The sequence below is a fragment of the Formica exsecta genome, unplaced genomic scaffold, assembly GCF_003651465.1.
Source record: "Formica exsecta isolate Colony F162 unplaced genomic scaffold, ASM365146v1 scaffold80, whole genome shotgun sequence".
In the NCBI taxonomy this organism is placed as follows: Eukaryota; Metazoa; Arthropoda; class Insecta; order Hymenoptera; family Formicidae; genus Formica; species Formica exsecta.
The window spans coordinates 1,626,688-1,645,340 of NW_021853570.1; the positions used below are offsets into that span (position 1 = coordinate 1,626,688).

Here is an 18,653-nt window from a genome sequence, read left to right on the forward strand (position 1 = left end):
CATTTTTCTTTTTTTTTTTATTCTCTGTTTATTTTCTTTTTTATTTCTAGTAATCTGGATGAAAGGATTAACGGACATCACGGACGGACCAAGATCGTACAAGGAGAGTATTGATGATTATGTCAGATTAACGTTAAAAAGAGCCGTACCTTCTGATGAAGGTACCTACTGCATTCTGGTTAAGAATAGATATGGTTGCGACAGAAGCTTCTTCTCGATCAAGGTGAGAATATTCGGTAAATCTGGAACAAAAAAAAATATAATCAGTAATATATTCGCGAACAGGTGAAGCAACGCGCTAGGTCGTTGACCCCATCGCCAGATTGGAATTCCGTTACCGAACATGACGCAGGCGAAGAGCACGATGACGACATGTCATATGTGAGAAGTAAGTAACTCCTCTTGCGATTATTTTGTAATATTAACTAAAAAAAAGGAATGAAATAAATCATGAGATTTTGCAATATTATCTGCATTTGAAATTTAAATTTAAAACAAGATCACTTAATATCGTAACAATAGATTCTAAAATTGATATAAATATCAAATAAATATTGTATAACCAATCAAAATTAGAATGGCAAACAAGTTTGCACCAACTGCAAGGTATAGTTAGCTTTTAATGGCCGGACGCCAGTTTTGACGCCTGGACTAACATAAGCGGTCGCGCGAATTGACGTCAATATTTAACTTGATTATTCATCGAGCTGATGTGGCTTGAAGATCTCCTTAAACGAACGTAAATTGATCTTTAAAGCGAGTGGGAGGCGGTATTCTGAAATGTAAGATTTTAATTGAATTCGTAATTGATGCATTCGCGAAGTGTAAGATAGCATTTGTGTAATATAAAATAAATGCGATAGGAGAACATCCAAGTTTCTTTCGTTCGAGGAGCATCTTTCGCGAAAGCCGGGTTATTTTAGTTTGTCTCCCTTTTTCATCTCCCACCAACATCTCGTGGATTCCACAAATTGAAAATTCAGTCGTCGTCGGAACGTGAATCATTTCGTATATCCTACTTTTCAAAACCTTGAGTTTTCTCACGATACCTTGTGCTAAAAAAAAAAAATATCTCGCTAGGTGTGAAAAATTATTTTTTTTTATTTCGTCAATATTTTCCTTCATAAATGCTATCACTGCAAATTTATCTAAATTTTTATAATATTTTTTGTGTTATTATGCTTATAATATATTAAACAAATCTCTCTCTATCGTTTTTTTTTTATCCGATGACAAAATACATTTGATTATATACACGCTAAAAAATATATTGCTAAGGAAAATAAAATAAAATTTATCATGAAGCCACACGATCATGGGATCTTTGTCAACGATGGAAACGATATCACTATCACTATCTCACGTTTAAGAAGTTCATGGACAAATAAGAATTGTTTAATCATTGATTTTTTGGAATATCTGTATGGACATCGAGGTCAGCTTAAACGAATGACAATTGCTTATTAATATTTTTGAAATACATATCATATTTAAAAAAGATATGCTTAATTAAATATTTAAATAATATTTTACATTACATGATCTTATTATGGTTTTTATCAGACGTACCTGGTCCGATCAGTAGCGAGCCTGTTGCTGTTGATGGTGGAAAGAATTGGTTGTCGCTGACTTGGGGTAAAGCAGAGAGAAGAGGACCTGCTCCGGTGATCGCTTATAAAGTCGACGCTTGGCTTCTTGGAAGTGACGGAGGCGCACGATGGGTAGAGGTGAGACAAATAATATTTCCATAACAACATATTATTCCAATTTACCATTTTTCAAATTTTCGATATAATTCAGCTGGGAATCACGCCGATCAACACGTTCGACGCGTTCAATTTGCGATCGGGTGGAGAGTACAAATTCCGCGTAACTCCGCGAAATCGTTACGGATGGGGCGAACCGGTTACCATGACAAATTCAGTTTTAGTGAGCGAAAGTACCGATCTTCCGGAATTCACGAAAATCTTACCGGGTCAATTGAAGGCTCTCGAAGGAACGCCAATAAAATTGGAATGCGAGGTAAGATTGCAACGAGTAAGAGCGCGATAATGTTTAACTTGCTTTACATATACCCGTTCGAATAATATTAATTTCAGATTCGCGGTAATTCCAAGATGGATGTACGATGGTACCGTGAAACAACGGAGATAGATTCGCACGGTGATTCAAGATTCGCGATACACCGCAATGGTTCCAAATGTTTCTTAACAATTGCGAATATTAGAGAGGATGATTCCGGGAGATACGTTTGCGAGGCGAACAACAAGATCGGTAAAGTGTCGTCGTTCGCTAGGGTTCTCGTCGTTAACGATCCAAGAATTATCGAGGCTGATATAAAACTCAGAACAAAGTAAGTAGATATATTATTCGCGAGACTGACAAGGCCAGTAATAACGTTATATAATTCCGTTAAAAGTTTGAGCATCGAACCGGAAGATAAACCGCCGCAATTCACCATGAGAATACGGGACAGACGAGTGCAGACAACTTATCCGGTAAGGCTTACCTGTCAAGTTATCGGGCATCCCGCTCCAGAGATCACGTGGTACAAGAATGAAGCAAAAATCTCCCAAGACGGTGATTATCTCGATACGCAAAGAAAGTCCGACATATGAAAATATCGATTCTCCAAAAATCCGAACATCCTCTTCCAGATCGTCACATCTTCTGGGATGACGACTCGAACTTCCACACTCTGGAAATAATTCATTCCACCCTCGACGATTCCGGATGTTACATGGTGACAGCGAGGAATGTAAACGGCTCTGTATCTTGTCGATGTAACCTCGTGGTGGATAAGGGAATTCGAGCTTACGTTGCTCCAGAATTTCTTCGCGGCCTCGACGCGGCTTACACGATTCATTCTGGCGGGGAGCTGCGAATGTCCGCGCAACTCGAGGCTTATCCGAGTGTTGGTGTCGTTTGGTAAGCAACAGTTATGATTAAAAGCCAAGATACACGTAATGTATCGTAAATCATGTTAGCACGCGAGCAATCGTTTGGCGCGTTAAAAACTACGTAAAAATTTAATATCGAAAATAAATTTGCGTGGGACTGCTAAATCACGTAAATCAACATAACTCGGCCACTGAGAGACGCAACTAAATCGGATGATTTGGTCATACTAAAGTTATTTTAACTAAACCTCGATTAATTTAATCGATGCGATTAAATTACAATTAATAATACAAATAATTATTATAATACAAAAAATACGATCTTAATTCCTTTATTTTGGATTTCGCGTAGGCATCGCGATGGTAATCGACTACGACCCAATAGAAGAGCCATAATGACATTGAGCCACGACGGTACCGTCCAATTTTCTCTGCCTAACATCACTGCCCGAGATGCCGGAGTTTACAGCTGCACCGCGACGAATGCAGTCGGTCATACGGAGACATCGACCAGGGTGGCTGTCATCACGGATGCAGTTTCGGATCAGTCGTCCATTGATGGATCATTCAATATTATGAGTGCATCTCCGGATATACCGTGAGTCCGATCGTCTCGGAGACAGAGCGCAAAGCTATAAATATATATATAATTGCTCCTCTTTTCCTTAGATATTCCAAGGAGCCACTTTTCGTCACGAAACCGTTATCAACCGAAGCAGTTGAGGGCGATACGGTCATCATATTCTGCGAAGTCGTCGGAGATCCTAAGCCCGAAGTAATATGGCTGCGCGATTTTCTCAAGGTAAACAAAATTTTTCAAATCCATTGTATTTGTGATATTCTGCGTCTTTCTAAATACAAGATCGATAATAATCGGCGATACAATCAAAAAGCAAACTACAAAAAGAATTTTAATATATCTCTTAATTAATCATGATTAAATTATGGACAGAATTATAGATTAAAATGAATATTATGTAAATGATGAAATGACGTATATCTAATGCTGCGTGTTATATGGGTCAAGGATGATTAAAAAAAAAATGATCATATAACAATACGTATTATAGGTATTATATCCATAGAAGCAGACAATGCATCATATGCGCCGAGAAAATGGCATTGACATTGAATGGTTCCATAAATGGTAACAACGTGCATTGCACGTTATATTATTTTTTTTAATACGAACGAAAGAATAAGACACTCGAGAAGAGAATTCGTACTATAAATCGACAATATACGATAATTCAAGGTAGGAAGTGGTGCATTTTTTTTGATCAAAGAACCATCCGCACATTCGCACATTACTCTGGAATATCTGCATAATTGCAAAATGTATACAGTATCCCCCCACTTTTGTCGTCGGCTTTCTTCGTCGATGGATCAGCACTGTAACGTACGAGCGGCAAAACAGTCGTGTCGCGCAACTTTAACGAACGAACAGCCGCTGTAACTTTTAATCAGCTGTATACGATACGATATCCTCGCGTAATGTATTTTATGTGTATGATACGTAAATTATTATTTTTATTATATATTTGATTATTCTGTAAGACTCAAATTTTCTGGCAACGAAGCAATGAAGAGACAAGCAATTAATTAATCTAAACAATATTCACTCCGAAGAATTAAATTCAACTCCATGTGGAATACGACAGTGTAAGTGAAACGTTTAAATAATTGTTTATTTAGCCGAGAGAAATAAAATCAAATAATTTTATAAGACCCAGTTCAAATTCGCGGGGCGTAGATTTAAAATAAATTATTAAATTAATTAAATTAAAATAATTATTAAATATATATGTGTTAAAATTTTCTTGCGTTAGAAACTTGCATATAAAAATACATATATTACTGCAAATATAGTTTGCATTTGACTAAATAATATAAATCAAATATGCCCAAAATAATCATGAAAGTAAGAAAGATCAAAAATTGATTCTTCCTGTAAACACGTAAATAAAATTTAAATTTTACTGCATACAAATATAAATAAATTTTTTTTCTATTATAGCTATGACGGGCGATTTCGCTGCCGAGTTCGACGGCGAGACAGCGCGATTAAGTATTCAGCATGTCTATCCCGAGGATGAAGGAGAGTATACGTGTGTGGCTTACAACGACCTTGGGAAAGCGTATACATCGGCATGCCTAGTTGTGGATGGTAATAATCCTCGAGACTGCTTTACAAAAGTGTTCCAAATAAAGACGCAATCGTGACCATCTCTCTAAAATGACTTTGTTATGCTAATATGCGGTCACATTCAAAGATTATGTAACGTAAGCATGACTAAGAAGCGCAAGTTAATCATAATTTTTTATCTCCGTGCAACGTGTACATGTTATGCTCATGTGTCACACATACAGATACACAAGTCAGAACTTATAATCTCAAATATTCATAAATAGTAAATATCCGAACTGATATCTATGTCGTAGTACCCGAGGGAAAGGAAAATATATTGAGTCAAAGATTGACGAGGCCAGTAGGTCTGCTGTCGGCAGGATCGACACCGAGGTCGACACCACGATCGACGCCGATCAGGAGTTTATCACCAGCAGTTTCACGTAAGATAAAAGCGCGATTTAAAAACTTAAAGAAAAAACTATCAAAAAATGTAAGCGAGACGAGATAACGTAGAAGAGATAATTAAATGAGAGAATTGCTTTCAGACGGACGCGAATTCAGATCACCGCAAGTTCTGCCGCGAGGCAACACGTCGTCGAAACGACCCAAGGTTTGCCCACCGAAATTTTACGCGGTGCCGCACAATCGTCTGGTCCAGGAAGGTGAGACTGTGCGTTTCCAGTGCGCGGTAGTCGGTCATCCCACGCCCTGGGTAAGATGGGACAAGAACGGTAGCATCGTAACACCGAGCGCAAGGATTTCCATCAAGGAACGAGACGACGTTAAGATACTTGAGATTGTTGACGTAATGCGGGAGGATGCCGCTCTTTACAGAGTGACGGCGGAGAACGATTTTGGCCGGATCGAGGCCAGCGCTCGTCTGGAAGTAATAAGTACGTATATATATCTCGCAAAGAAAAATAATACATCTCTTCCCATATATATCTTACACAAATCTTTTTCTTCCTGTAATATTAAATTTTCAAATCGGCAAAAGGTCGATATGATTCGACAAGTCGGACTATCAGGACTAGAAGCGCCTCACCTAGGACTTATCCTTCATTCGATCGGAGCCTCCTGTCAACTACTAGTAGAATAAGCGAACGCTTGCAGCTGGAATGCCGTATAAGAGGAACACCGAGTGTAACGCCGACGTGGTACAGGTAAAAAGGCGGAGATTTGATCGCGATATATAACACAGATTTGCAACAAGATATTATTTTTAAATTTTTATTTAGAAACGGACGACCGTTGGAACGATCCACTAGAATAAAGAGGTATTTTGACGGCACGACGGCCAGAATCGAAATATCGAAGGTAAAGGCCAGCGACGCGGGTGAATATACCTGTGTAGCGAGTAATGTCCTTGGATCAACGAGAAGTACTTGTCAGGTGAATGAACGCTCGTTATGAGTTAATAATTTGTCGTTAGATTTCTCGAGATCCTTTGTTACATTATTTCATCAATTTATTCTCAGGTAACCATATTAAATCCGCGCGATTCGTCCATCGCGGACAAGGACGCACCGCGATTTCTCCGATCGTTACCGGAAGAATCGATTGTTATGGAAAATCATTGTCACGAATTTCAGACAGGAGTCACAGGTAGAATTTCTTATTCTTTAAATATTTAATTAAGTTTTCGAGAAAAATAATGAAATAAAATCTAAAATATATGTTTTTTACTTTTATCTCTCAGGTACACCTCCTTTCACGGTCACGTGGTCCAAGGACGGTCGTGAATTACCTGACAACGATTATTATAGATACGTTATATATGGAGACGGCGGTATTGCTCTTAGATTATCCGAGGTTCGCCCGCAAGATGCCGGTGAATATACCTGCGTTGTGCGAAACGACTTCGGTGTTGCTTCCTGCAGTAGTCTTTTTGCTGTTCAAGGTCTGATTTGTTTTCATCTCTTAATATTGTTATTAAATCCCTTACCTAAAACGCTTTATCTGTCAATGTTTTGAAACAGACTACAAAGACGTTTCCAAATTGGCATTACAATTTACGAAAACTCCACTATCAATACTCGCCGTTAAAGGCGCTACCGCTTGTTTCTGTGTTCGAACGCAGTGTGAAAAAACCGTGGAACTTACTTGGACGATTAACGGAAAAGACGCTAGAGAAAATACAAAGTGTAAAGTATGTAAAATAAAATATGTAGATATATTATTAAATAACCATCTGCTGTTAATTATCATTTATATGTTTAAAGATCGAAAGAGATGGCAACGTCAGCATCTTGAGAATACGCGACATATCATCGCGCGATACAGGAGAGATTCGATGCACAGCCTCCGTGAACGGCAAGGGTCCATCCATCAGTTGCGTTGCCAAACTGCGATTACAACGTTCGCTGCACGATTCTACCGATAGAAGCCCTCCGCCGGTTGCAGCAATGACAAAGCCCGAAGATATTCAGTCTCATGCACAGGCTAAGCTATCGCTGACGAATATTAATAACACAGGCATGCCAGAAAAAATCACGGAGCTATCATTATTAAAACATCGACGACGACGTGAGGAATCGCCGACGCGAACCAGATCGTCTTCGTTTCCTCGGCGGATCGTATCGTACACTAAAAATGTTTCTCCTTTGCCAGCAAGAAAATGCATTCTTAACAATGCGTCAGCTGATATTGGGAAATCACGATTTGGAAGCGATCTATTGCGACAGAGAATTACAAAGAAGAATTTAGACAGTAACGTAGAATTTTCAAACGATCGAAAATTGTCATCGTCATTAGACGAGACAAATGAAACGGATATCTCGATGAATTTATTATCACCAAAGAAAACGGAACAATTCAATTTGGATATTAATACCGTATCGAACGAAAAATGTGCGGAATCGATCCTAGAGTTGATGAAAGCTACGATAGTAAAAGATCCAGCTGACGTCACCGTATTTAAAGGGAACAGCGCAGTAGTCAGAGTAACTTATCAAGGACGTCCCGAACCGATGATTAAGTGGCTTCGAGTGGTAAGTTCGCTTTCCTCGTCTATAATTTATCGATTTTATCGAATTATACCGAGTTAGAAATGTTCTAATAATATAACGACACGTAATTCTCTGTGAGCAAATTTTGTATATGAAAGAGTCAACTGTTCCCCACAATAAGCGCTCTGTTTCGCGATTATAATATAAACTACATCGATATAAATCAACGCGATCGTACTAAATTAATCTAAGCGAGATTCTATCGATCTCCAAGTCTCTCCACGATACGAATAAACACGCGAGCATAATTTTCCTATACAGAAATTAATACTGTCAGTTATTCAAGATGATCATTTGTTTATCTTTAGCCCCGAGAAATATTGCCGAGACAATTTCTTACTATAATATGTATAAAATCCCCACCAAAATGTGATACACATGTGTAAATTTCTGGAAAACCAATCGAGATATATATATACATTTTGGTCGTCGCGTATCATTGCACGCTTCAGTACAGCCACGTACGCAGCTGCCGTCAATCAACTTTATCTGTGTTATATTAATTCCTAGGTATTTCTTTTTGATACCTTTGATATATTTCATATATGATAAAATATTTTTATTTTAATTTAAGAATCGCGAACTGCAGCCAGATGAGAAGATTAGGATAATCAGCGGGGACGGTACATCTTGCCTGACAATAGACAATGTGACATACGACCACGCTGGAAAATACGAAGTCTCAGTGGAAAATTTATTGGGCAAGGAACGAAGATTTTTCAGTTTAGCTGTGGAAGGTATGTGTCATTTGTATGTAAATATATATATATTCGTTCGCTTTCTCGCGCGATTCATATTCGAAAATTTATAACATGCCATTAGACTGACACATGACTCGGCGCTGCTCGATTCGACCTTGGCTTAATTAAACTTAATTACGCGAAGAGCCGGTGTTGCTCGGTAACGATCAGTTGCTCAGTAAGCGTTTTCTGAAACAATCGTATGTTCCATGTGCGCTCGTAATTTAGAACGACACATCGTACTATTGTTTCACGTGCGTAAATGCGTGTTGTACGGTCCAGTTCCTATCCTCGCGTACAAGGCAGACAACAGTCTCACGTGACACACCGCGCAATAATTCCTCCTTTCCGCGCTTCCTCCTCCATCAACATTCCACCTCCACTTCCTCTTTCAAGACCGCGTTATGTCTAACATAAGTCTGTCGGTGAAAAGACGCGTGCACTGCGAGAGAGAAGTGATATACGCGATGCGCATCTTAACGACTGCGACGTAACGTAATGACATGCAGATTTGTTTCAAAACGCACGCGATCGCGCTCCGAGTCAGTGTTTGACGATTCGTAACGTTACTATAAAATTTGAATTAATCGCGCGTTAATAATATAACAGCGTGTGCCATAAATATATTATTTATTACTAATTTTTTCTACGAGAGTGAAGATGTGCTGAAAGAGAGATTTTGATTTTCATTCAGGTCAACCCGAACCAGTCGCGGGTAAACCGAGTGTGAATCTTAGTACTGGCCAAGCTACGATCGTCTGGAGATCGCCACCTTATGACGGAGGTCGCACAGTAATAGGATATACAGTGGAAGCAAAACACGCCGGTGAAAGCACGTGGACGGTAATTACCGAGTCTTGTCATTCGCTGAGTCATACGGTATTGTCAGCTGAAACGAATTCTGTGACACCGGGTGAGAGTTACCGTTTTCGCGTCCGAGCTGAAAATATTCACGGTCTTAGCGATCCTAGCATGGAATCTGATCCCGTCAGAATCCCGAAGCAAGGAGAAACAATGTTGCAAGAGGAGGACGAAGGTGATAATCTATTCTTAAAGATACGACTTCACAATATTATATTATATATATATATATATATATTCATATCTAAAAAATCTAAAAAAATATTTTAAGAGATTTGTAATAAAAAATTAATTAACTGATAATCGAAGAGAATAAAAAACAATTGTTTTATTTTTTTTTAGACGAATTCGAGCCGAGCTTTGCGGCTCGTATAGTAGAACCGGAAGAGGGAAGACTTTTCGGCGAAAAATACGATGTTCTTGAAGAGCTAGGAAAGGGCCGATATGGTATAGTTAAAAAAGTCATCGAGCAATCGACGGGCATGAGTTTCGCTGCAAAATTCGTCAAAACAATCAAAGCAAAAGATCGCGAACAGGTGCGCGAAGAAATCAAAATTATGAACGCATTAAGACATCCTAAACTTCTACTACTGGCTGCTGCTTATGAAAGTCCTCGTGAAACTATACTGATCACAGAATAGTAAGTATCTGCGATATCAATCATTAGGTCTGAATTATTTACGTATTAAATTTCAATAACGTTATAATATCCGAACTTTTTTTATTTCAGTATTTCAGGTGGAGAACTATTCGAGAGGGTAGTAGCAGACGATTTTACTTTAACCGAGAGAGACAGTATCCTCTTCATGCGACAAATTTGTCAAGGAGTCGAATATATGCACAAAAACAAAATTGTACATCTTGATTTAAAAGTATGTTTCGCGTGGATGATAGTAAATTATTAATTTGCGACATATACGAGCTAAACAGAATGACTTTTATCTTACAGCCCGAAAATATAATGTGCCGTACGCGTACTTCTCATCAGATTAAACTGATCGATTTTGGATTGGCACAGACTTTAAAATCGGACACACCGATCAGGGTGCTTTTTGGCACACCGGAATTTATTCCACCGGAAATCATAAGTTATGAGCCTATCGGCATCGAGTCGGACATGTGGAGCGTCGGTGTAATTTGTTATGTTTTGTAAGTGCCGATCATTTTTAAACAATTATGCTTATAAAAAAAATTTTTTTTAAATAAATTATCTAAACGGTAATATATCAAACTAATTAATTTTACTTATTATAGACTCACCGGTTTGTCGCCATTCATGGGAGATAACGATGCCGAAACCTTCGCTAATATCACACGGGCAGATTATGATTTAGAAGACGAAGCTTTTGATGCCATATCGAATAACGCCAAGGATTTTATTACCGGATTACTTATCAAACGAAAAGAGTACGTGTTTCATATTTTTATTTTAAGAAATATTTAGCTCTCTGGTTCAAATGAATTTAAATTTCCTCTCTATCTATGATTTCTTCGACATAGATTACGCATGTCTGCCACACAGTGTTTAGAACATCCATGGATAGCACAACACGTTGCGACAATGAGCAGAATAGTTTTGCCGACTGAAAAACTGAAAAAGTTCATTATACGAAGAAAATGGCAGGTATGGATCGGTAGACTTCTTTAAAAATTAAAATTATATAATATTGTTTTGTGTAACGTTATAAAGTAAGAAGTAAAACGTAACACAAATATATTTGGAGAAATAAATAAACAAGGGATACTCAGGACAGCATGTTCCATTGAGGATTAAGAAGCAATAAAAATTTAACTGATATTTAATTGCAACATGTTTTCACGTTGATTTTTCTTTATCAAAATCGATTAATCCAATTTGTCGCAGTTAAACATAACATCAATTAGTATTTAATAACATTAGCTTTTCTGTAGTTTGAGATATTGTTTTCTAAATAATCTCAGCATGTACGTTTAAATCTCGAGTGTGCACGCATTGCGCTATTTATTTCAACAGAAAACAGGAAATGCCATTCGCGCTCTGGGAAGAATGGCAATTCTCTCGGCATATAATAGACGTAGTCCCACAGCAACAGCGGAGTCGTCACCTACGCTCGAGCAACGATTCGAGATGCAATATTCCGATGATAGAATTAAATCAATCCGCACTGCTATCGATGAAGATACGGAACGTGTCGTGACAAACGCGAAAGAAAATTCTGCCGAGACAGAATCATGGACGCATCCCACGTGTGTGACGGAAGGAAATACCGAGATACAAAAGACACCGACGAAGGAAGAAAGTAGCTTGAATGATCTTTCAAATCAGATCAAAGAAAAAACGTCTAAATTACATATCGAATTAATTCCAAAAATACAAGACATCACGACGCGTCTGGAAATTTTAGCGTCGAAAGAGAACGAGAAAAGTGACAAAGAGTTAATCGAAAAATCTTCCCAAATGGACGCGATTCCGAAATCGCAAGCATTGCACAGGGTATTTCGTGGCGATTCGCGCGATTCCGGAATAGGTGATTGCGGTTCGACCCAGATGACATCCTCATTACAAATAGACGAACTAGAAATAGAGTCCACTATCGTAGAAGAAGTAGATCATGAGACTCACAACCGAGAAAGTAAACGAACATTGAGAAAGGAAGAAACTCGACAAACTTCTACGGGGGGGATGATAGCGAGTTTAGTACAAGATAAAAAAAACCCTCTTCTTCACGATACCGGAATTATTACGGTCAACGACAAGGTAGCTACAAAGAGTGACGTGACTAAAGCTTCGTGTGAAACTAATCCTGTGCGGAAAGGTGTGTGTAAGCGCGATTAAATTTTGTTTACTCGTAATATCGATAATCATTTATCACGTATAGTGAAACAACTTATTAAAATTATTAAAATTTTACAATTTCGTAGTTGCCGATGAGAATACGAATGCAAGGATACTAAGCGGACGCAATCGCGATAGATTCCTTCCAACCGGAAACGTAAGTCGCACGGCCAAGATATTCGAAAAAGAGAGTGGAACATCGAAATCGGATAATTCACAGATTCCGCAACGCACGTATCCTGCCGCTTTGGTCGCAGGAAAGCCGCACAACGAAAGAATACAGAAAGCTTTCGCGTTCTGGAATAAATAAAGATATCTGTTGAAAATACACCGGTACCGGAATAAAATACAAATCGAAGTAGATAGAACTTCGTAACATTTTCAAGCGATATAGAAATGCATTGTTTATGAGAAATCACGAATATATAGAAATATTGTTCTTTACGCACATATATGTACAGTAGTAATGTACAATCTGTTGAATATATACCTGTTGAAGTCATAATCCTTGCACGCTCCTAACATTGAAAAATAAATATAAATTGTTTTATCAATTGTGTTAATATATATATATATATATATAAATCGTACCGATGTGACAAAGAGACAAGCACTTCATAGAATGAATGATCATTTCCATAAAAAAATTTATATGAGAAAACAATTTGTAATTTTTATCGCGTCGCAGAGTTTGAAAAAAAATCCAGCTTTCAAAATCTGCAAGTCGCCACTTAATTTTTTTTCTATTTAAATGCTAATAATTGTATTCGCAAATTAAATGAATATTCTTGTGCTGCATTAAAAATACATTTCAGTTTGAAACGTAATTTTGAAACATCAGTGCCATGTATAAATATATATTCATGTGCACACAATTGATACTTTTGTTAAATATAGCACATATCTTATAGTACATATACATAAAACATTTTTAAGAAATACATATGTACATAATTTCTTGATGATTGATATAATATATCTGGTACAATACCTCCCAGCAAAGTATAATATTATACTCATGTTGTGGAAGCATAAGTGCACTTTGTTAAATCAAAAATAATTATTTCTGCGGACATATCCCTGCAGTTGTATTGCAAAGATGAGACGGACAACGTCTGTATTATTGTATTACGATAAGTTATTTACATAGAAAAATAAAGGATATATCTATGTATTCGAATTAAATTAATAAATACTCCTGTACACATGCATTAAGATATTTATTACTTCATGAAATATATTAAATTAATTATATAATAATATGAACAATCTATAACTGTTAAAGTCTCATTCAACTTACTAGTGTTTGTGCAACTTTTATAACTTTGAATCTTCGAATATGTTATTATGATCAATTGTTAAAAGTTGAAGAGTATCGCCGATGTCCAAGTAATTACAGCTATCAGTTGTTGCCGGTTGCCAAATAGTAGTTACATGCTCATCAACGACAGGTGTAGGATTTCTAGAAGATGAGAAAGTATTTTTATTTTGTTTTAAAATATAATCTCTTCAACAAATGAGGATTTATACGTACCCTGTCTTTGCAAAATTGGTCCACATTTTCGTAAGAATTTCTAATACATCCCGATCCTTTGTACCTATCGCCGGCGGTTTAGGATCATTGACTTTATAAATTGGCTGGTAAAAAAGATATGCCATTTCGTCAGTGTGAGAAGCTCCTAAAATGTTAATTACATAAAAATTATGTATTACTAAATAGATATATAGCGAAAATTCGATTTTGACCAATCTAAAAATTTTACAAATTATACATTTACCAATCATAGCCAATTTATCCAAGATATATCTCGTGTTAGTCATTTCATTACCGACGTAGGAAAAATTATAGCAGTAAATTGGTGCCTGCTTCTTTTTCCTTTGATCATTCACATAATTTTTAGTAGGAATACAAAAACCAATATCACTCAAGCATTGTATAAGAGATGGAATACTCTCTTTAGTAAGTGGCTTATTATAAAAATAATGCTGTTTAACTTTCTCCGTCAACCGCGTTAACTTTTTCGAATCTTGCAAGTTCGTAAGTTTTTTTACGTAAACCTTTATATCTGCGTATATTGTCTCTAAAGTCTCTTTGCTGGTATCTGCGAGCAGAGAGAAAAAGAATAATCTATTAATTTAAAAGAAACAAAGCCATTACACATATAACGGAAATTTCATATAAAATACAGGTAAAACTGCATAAAGAATACACCTCCGATTTTATTGTTACTTAAATATGTTGTAAGGGAAATTCTTCTGAGTAATTCGCCGCAACAAAATTTGTGGGAGACGGCATTAGTTTAGGACAGGCCTGTCTAACCGCCAGGAGCGGAGGAGCAACCGATCCCACTCTTACCGCTTTAGACTTCCCCCACCATCGCGTGTTTCCGCAGCTCACAGTCTTAACGCGCAGCGTCGTAAACATTATTATTTACGCATAAGGCAAATTGACGATTGGACGTGTCAAGCTTTCTTTTTGACATGATATTACTAAAATGTTATAAGGTTAATAATAATAGTAGGGATACGAATGTTATTTAAAATTGTAGTAACATGGATAAATAATGTGACGTGATATAATAATAATATAGTAATATTAATAATAAAAGGAAATACTAATAATGAATTAATAGAGAAAATATAGTAATTATAATCAATTATAATTAACAAGTAGCATTTAGGTCTCGTTCAAGCTGTACTTTGCATACGCGTCGTAACGTGGAAGCAATAAGCGATATTTCGTGATATTTATTTCGCGATATAAAACGCACGATGCTAGTGAGCTAGAGATAAGACAAGCAAGCGGAGAACAAGCGTCGAAAGCTCGAAGAGCCGTCGGCTGGAAGAGTGGGGGGAGCCGAGCCTGAGCTCAGAGGTAGGGGGAAGAGCCACTCGTGGCCCGCGGGCCGCGGGTTAGACAGGCCTGGTTTAGGAGATATAACAAATTAAAGTTTCATAATTTTAATGCTTTTTCTATTATAAGATAAGGGAAAAGTTTGTTTACGTTTGTAACGAACTGCGAGAAATAGATGAAACACATTATTGACAAAGTATCCATGAGTGTATACCTACCCCGTAAATGTAAACAAACACTTTTTCGTCTCTACAACAAATACAATGTATACAAACTTTACTTTTCCTAATATTATTTTATAATACCTGAGAAAAAACATTAAAATTGTGAAATTTCAATTTGTTATATCTCCTAAATCAATGCCGTCCTCCACTTATTTCTTGCGGAAATGAATGATTTGCTGAATTATTCAGAAAAACCTTTCCTATAACATATTTAAGTGGCAATTAAATCGGAAGTGTGTTACCTTTTATGCAGTTTTACCAAAATACGAGATGTAAGTGTGTGTTTCAGTATATAAAAAGTCAATAAATTCGGTAATCTTTGATACCTTTAATAAACATTATGTATTCATGAGAATTATAACCAATGATGATCGGTATATCATTCTCGTTATCGAGTAACTGAGAAATAGGACATGGCAGAAGAGGTCTCATTGATTTCTCATCGATCGTAGGTCCAAAAGATATTTGCTCAATGCGTGATTCCTACAAAACATTTTAATACAATAGTATCGTCAATTTATTATAAAATTTAAAATATAAATAAATCTTCGCATAAAAATCATTATTAAATAATCATTATCAAGCCATCAAGTTAACTCAGTGCTTACAATTAAAAATAAAATAAAATAAAAATATATAAAAAGAATAATTTACCTGCGGAGTGAAAACTTTACATTGCACTTTGACGATGTCGGCGGCAGGTATCGTTTGAAGAAACTCAATCACTTCCTTGGGGTCCTTAGAATCGTTACCAAGTATTGACGCGAGCTTGAAAGCTCTGGCTTCTGCATTCTGTGTTAGCGTCCAAAAACATTTAGCCATACCACTCTGAAGAATGGCCTTGTGAAACAGACCTAAAAATACGAGTAACAACATTAATATTTTATTTTCAATAGAAATATTCCATTATTTCGTTATTATTGTTAGTAGAGTCTGTTATACCTTTAGATAACGGCGATAGCATTAGCAAATGTACGGATGAACCACCTGCACTATTGCCAAAAATAGTGATGTTGTTTGGATCTCCGCCAAAAGTCTCGATATTTTCCTTGATCCATTTTAATGCAGCAACTTGATCCTTCAAGCCTTGATTTCCGCTTGCTTTTTCATGACCAATATTTAAGAAACCTTGAAAAATAAAAAGTTTCTAGTGTGATAAGATAACGAACGACACCTGTATGTATTTTGCGACATATCTTGAAATGCAAACACACGATAAAGCATTTTTGATCGTCTCAAAAAGAGACATGTCTTGTTGAAAGTACAAAATCTTACCTAAAGCACCGAGTCTGTAATTTATGGATACTAGAATGATGTCTTTTGTCATAAAATAATCAGGTCGTTTGTTAGTATCATTGCCATTGCCAATAAGAAAAGCTCCACCATGAATAAAAACCATAACTGGATTCCGTGTCGTCCGGTAGATATTGTGTGGTATATAAACGTTAAGATAAAGACAATCTTCGCCGCCGATTATCGCAGAAAAAGGCAATGCTTGCAATTGTATAGAAACATCCGCATTTTTGGAAGCGTCTCGGATACCTTCCCAGGAAGCCGGAGATTCGGGATCCTAATTTCAAACAACAGTAAAAAAAATACGATTTTATATTAAGAATGAGACGACATTTTATACATACCACAATAACTGCGGGATATATTGAGATAATTAAAAACGTGAACTTTATTATTGTTTTCTTAATAAGCGAATGTTAGAATAATCGTGAAATAATTTTGAAAATTATATAGTTGTATATTTATATATCTTTATACAGGGTGGTCCATTTTAAAAGAGCCAGTCAAATATTAATGGAATTATATAATAAAAAAGGCTCTAATTACCGCGCCTTGACTCTTATTCGCCAATTTCCTCACTTAATATCATTCATATCAATTATCATATCAATTAGCATTCTGAGACAATTTCTGTTATTATTGAATAAAAGATTATATAATTTTGCGATTTGGTAAATTATACCTTAAATCTCAACTTGCCCACTGGCGGAGCAGCAAAAGGTATGCCTTTAAAAGCGAGATAACGAGAACCGAGGACATTATCTTCGAAGATTCCTTGTAGTTTTCCCTGCTTCACAGTCACCACCGGTCTTTCCATGACAGACACTTTCATATGACAGTACTTCGTACTGTCTGTCACTCGAATGCATGCATACAGCTGAGTAATATAGATACTCCCCACACGGAACATGACATCCATTGGACGTCCATATACCCTCCATAACTCCATGCGACATCTATCTCCACAGTGGATATTGTATAGATTTCTAATAAAAATCCATATTATCTCCATGGTAGATGTCGTATATAAATCCATCATGGATGTCTATTAGACATCTGTTATGGATGTATGATAGATTTATACAAGTATGTGTGTGTGTGTGTGTTTCTAATAAAACAAAATTTAATTTTTATTTAATTATTATTTAAAATTAATTCATCGTGCTTGATGATCTCATCTCTTTACCCGCGCGCATATTTTTAAAACATTTTTTCTTCGTTTGCCTTGAAAAGAGAAATCGAAACTGGATGTAGTATTAGCTCAGCAAACATACTTTTATAACTATTACATTATAACTGTTACATATGTCAAGGTCCTTGACTTTTGAAGATGGTGATCTTATGTGAATATTTACCATTATTTTTTCAGGCCGGTATTCAAGATCGTCTTAAGTAATGTCTTAAGATGCTAATACGGCTCTGTCATTGGTTTAGGACTTTAGGACATCTTAAGATTGTGTTTAAGACGGTTTTAAATATAAGAACTGACTATGAATACCGGCCGCAGACTTAAAATGCCTTGCTCCACAATGTTCACATAATACATTCATTTCTCCTATATAATGTTCAATAATATATTGTAATTGAATAATAAGAGATGTATATAATAAAAGAGTAATAATATTTTTAGCTCGAGCTTTTTGGGCTCGTTCTGTTATTTTCTTTCTATCGATATTAAAATATTGTCTATTATTATTGTGTATTACATTAACATAATTCGTATCTTTGTTTACAAAAGAAATTGTAATGTTTGATGTGGAAAGTTGTGATATCATTTCATCTATAGTATGTACTTTGTCAGATGTGATAATTGATGCATGGGAATTT

The 18,653-nt window shown here is 36.4% G+C and overlaps 2 protein-coding genes across 2 annotated transcripts in view; one reads left to right on the top strand and one right to left on the bottom strand.

Annotated features, from left to right (window-relative positions):
- Positions 1-13,631, top strand: part of LOC115244207 (titin homolog) — a 37,321-nt gene extending 23,690 nt beyond the window's left edge. The window contains 29 exon segments of the mRNA XM_029821664.1: positions 51-223; positions 286-388; positions 590-606; positions 1,240-1,435; positions 1,564-1,727; positions 1,801-2,022; positions 2,100-2,580; positions 2,658-2,928; positions 3,253-3,498; positions 3,570-3,702; positions 4,914-5,067; positions 5,343-5,464; positions 5,563-5,619; positions 5,621-5,924; positions 6,029-6,194; positions 6,270-6,423; positions 6,510-6,636; positions 6,731-6,931; positions 7,011-7,180; positions 7,254-8,021; positions 8,614-8,776; positions 9,474-9,815; positions 9,983-10,280; positions 10,371-10,512; positions 10,590-10,789; positions 10,895-11,047; positions 11,141-11,264; positions 11,634-12,435; positions 12,542-13,631. Of these exon segments, the coding sequence (XP_029677524.1) occupies positions 51-223; positions 286-388; positions 590-606; positions 1,240-1,435; positions 1,564-1,727; positions 1,801-2,022; positions 2,100-2,580; positions 2,658-2,928; positions 3,253-3,498; positions 3,570-3,702; positions 4,914-5,067; positions 5,343-5,464; positions 5,563-5,619; positions 5,621-5,924; positions 6,029-6,194; positions 6,270-6,423; positions 6,510-6,636; positions 6,731-6,931; positions 7,011-7,180; positions 7,254-8,021; positions 8,614-8,776; positions 9,474-9,815; positions 9,983-10,280; positions 10,371-10,512; positions 10,590-10,789; positions 10,895-11,047; positions 11,141-11,264; positions 11,634-12,435; positions 12,542-12,765 (6,677 nt within the window). The 3' untranslated portion in view covers positions 12,766-13,631.
- Positions 13,632-13,658: 27 nt separating this feature from the next.
- On the bottom strand, positions 13,659-17,896 carry LOC115244255 (esterase E4-like). Its single transcript, XM_029821773.1, has 8 exons — positions 17,509-17,896; positions 16,809-17,103; positions 16,476-16,661; positions 16,188-16,387; positions 15,860-16,016; positions 14,234-14,557; positions 13,990-14,134; positions 13,659-13,917 (listed from the first exon to the last, which is right to left on the bottom strand). The coding sequence occupies exons 1-8, from the start codon at positions 17,863-17,865 to the stop codon at positions 13,773-13,775; spliced, it is 1,809 nt and encodes a 602-aa protein (XP_029677633.1). The 5' UTR covers positions 17,866-17,896; the 3' UTR covers positions 13,659-13,772.
- Between the last annotated feature and the right edge of the window lie 757 nt (positions 17,897-18,653).